Source organism: Alligator sinensis, unplaced genomic scaffold (assembly GCF_000455745.1).
Source record: "Alligator sinensis unplaced genomic scaffold, ASM45574v1 scaffold153_1, whole genome shotgun sequence".
NCBI classification, from domain to species: Eukaryota; Metazoa; Chordata; order Crocodylia; family Alligatoridae; genus Alligator; species Alligator sinensis.
Window position 1 is genome coordinate 2,153,318 of NW_005842099.1, and position 2,014 is coordinate 2,155,331.

The following is a 2,014-nucleotide window of genomic DNA, read 5'->3' on the forward strand; positions in this document are numbered from 1 at the left end:
CACAACTCAATAAGCTAATTTTGAGGGCAGGAGAATAAAATGTTACCCTTGTTAGTCAGTGGCAGTCAGTATGAGAGTCCAGGTATCCTGACCCTCATCCCAGAACTCTGTCTGCTACTACACTGAGGTGTTTCAAGTTTATTGATAGGATTAGTCTTGTTACATCTTCCCCCTCACCATTCATCTGTGGGGGCAGATTTAGGACACGATTTAGGATGAACGATTTACAGCTGTACTACAGATTAAATCTCTGAATCCAAGGTAAAGGTACCCCTTAAAAAATGTGTAGTAACTTTACCACATAGGAAAGGAACCATATAATTAACGTTAATGAGCTAAGCAGTGCAACACTGTGCAGAGCTATGAAAAAATAGGAGCACACACATTCAGTAAACAGGAGTACACTATCAGTGCAACATGAGACCACAGACCTGGATTGATGCTTGGAGGAGGCGGTGGGGGAAGAGGGTGACCCTCTTTCATGGCTTTTGTGACTTCCTTGGCTGACTGAATAGCATTCATGAAGTCCTCATGATGCTGTCTCCAGTTAGATTTCTTTTGCACTTGATTCTGTAACAGACAGAAATATGCATGAAAATCAAATGTATCCAGACTCTGAGACATAAAAGCTATCACACAGAAAGTATGTTCAGTCTTTAAATGGAATTTCAAGGTACAGGAAGACTATTAAAAAACAAAAAAACCCCAAAAAAACAAAAAAAACAAAAAAACAAAAAACCAAACAAAGACACATTTAGCAAGGCTTGGGAAGGCCAATTTGGCCATTCTTCTTCCATCATCATAAATGAACCAGTGCTCCAAGAAACTTAATAGAACAGACCCTCCTCCCCAAAGACATTCAAGAAGAGAATTCTAGATTATACTGGGTGAAACAAACCACCCATCTTTCTCCAGCTTCCACTCCTCTCCCCTTCCCTCTCGATTTCCTGTAGATTTTTGCTTCTTCCTCCAACCAACTTTCAGTGAAAGTTTGAAAGTGCATCCAACACAGCCACGGTTTGTGGCAGCTACTAAATCAGTAGTCACAAACTTCATACAGCCAAAGCCATGATATTGGCATGTATGAGACTCTGTGTGTGTGTGTGTGTGTGTGTGTGTGTGTGTGTGTGTGTGTGTGTGTGTGTGTGTGTACATCCTACACCTGTACCTCCAGCAATGTAACATCTCATCCAGTGCAACAAATGCCCCGATGGAAAATCTATAGGGGAAACCGAACAACAATTGCATGACAGAATGTACGCTCACCAAACATCTATCAAAGACAAGAATACCCAATTACTGTGGGGGAAAGGGTGCACATTTCTCACAAGAAAAGCACTCTCTCTCCAATCTCTCAGTTCTAATTCTCAAAAAGGAAACTTACAAAACACCTTTCACGGACAAACCTATGACCTTCACTTCATCAGCCTATTGGATACAAAAAATCATGGACTCAATATAGACACTGGATTCACAACACATTATAACCTGCCTAATATCCGACTCCCCAGGTACCTCTCTACTATTTACTAGCTACATTCATTACTCTTCCCCCTTCCTGTCCCACCCCCCTCCTTCCCTCACCCATTGACTGCCTCAATTTATATTTTCACCAACTGGCTCTGTCACATGCATACCAGCCTCTGGCTTCTTTACTATTCATTCCAGCCAGGAAGAGCACACACCAAATGCAAAGAATTCCTCAGCCTGATGAAGGGTACTTGTACCCTAGAGCTTGCAAAGCAGAATTTTTCCAACTATTTGAGTTCGTCTAATAAAAGATATCAGATTTACCCAAAGAACCTTGTCTGCCCAAGTCCTTAAACCAACACAGCTATGATCTATACACCTGTGTACATGTACTCGTTCGCTTTCTCTCCAGAGGCCCAACACAGCCTGAGTCCTAATGAAACCTTAAGGCTTCTTTCAATAAATAACTATTGCTTCTGCTTCATAGCTTCACTTTAAGTCTCTAAACCAGACTACAGTTGGCTGTTGGGCTGACCCTTGGGCA

General features: G+C 41.8%; 1 protein-coding gene across 1 annotated transcript in view; it reads right to left on the reverse strand.

Moving 5' to 3' along the window:
• Positions 1–2,014, reverse strand: part of ZC2HC1B (zinc finger C2HC-type containing 1B) — a 20,549-nt gene that overhangs the window by 8,953 nt on the left and 9,582 nt on the right. The window contains exon 4 of the mRNA XM_006024242.3: positions 432–570. Within this exon, the coding sequence (XP_006024304.1) occupies positions 432–570 (139 nt within the window). The remainder of the gene's footprint in view (positions 1–431; positions 571–2,014) is intronic.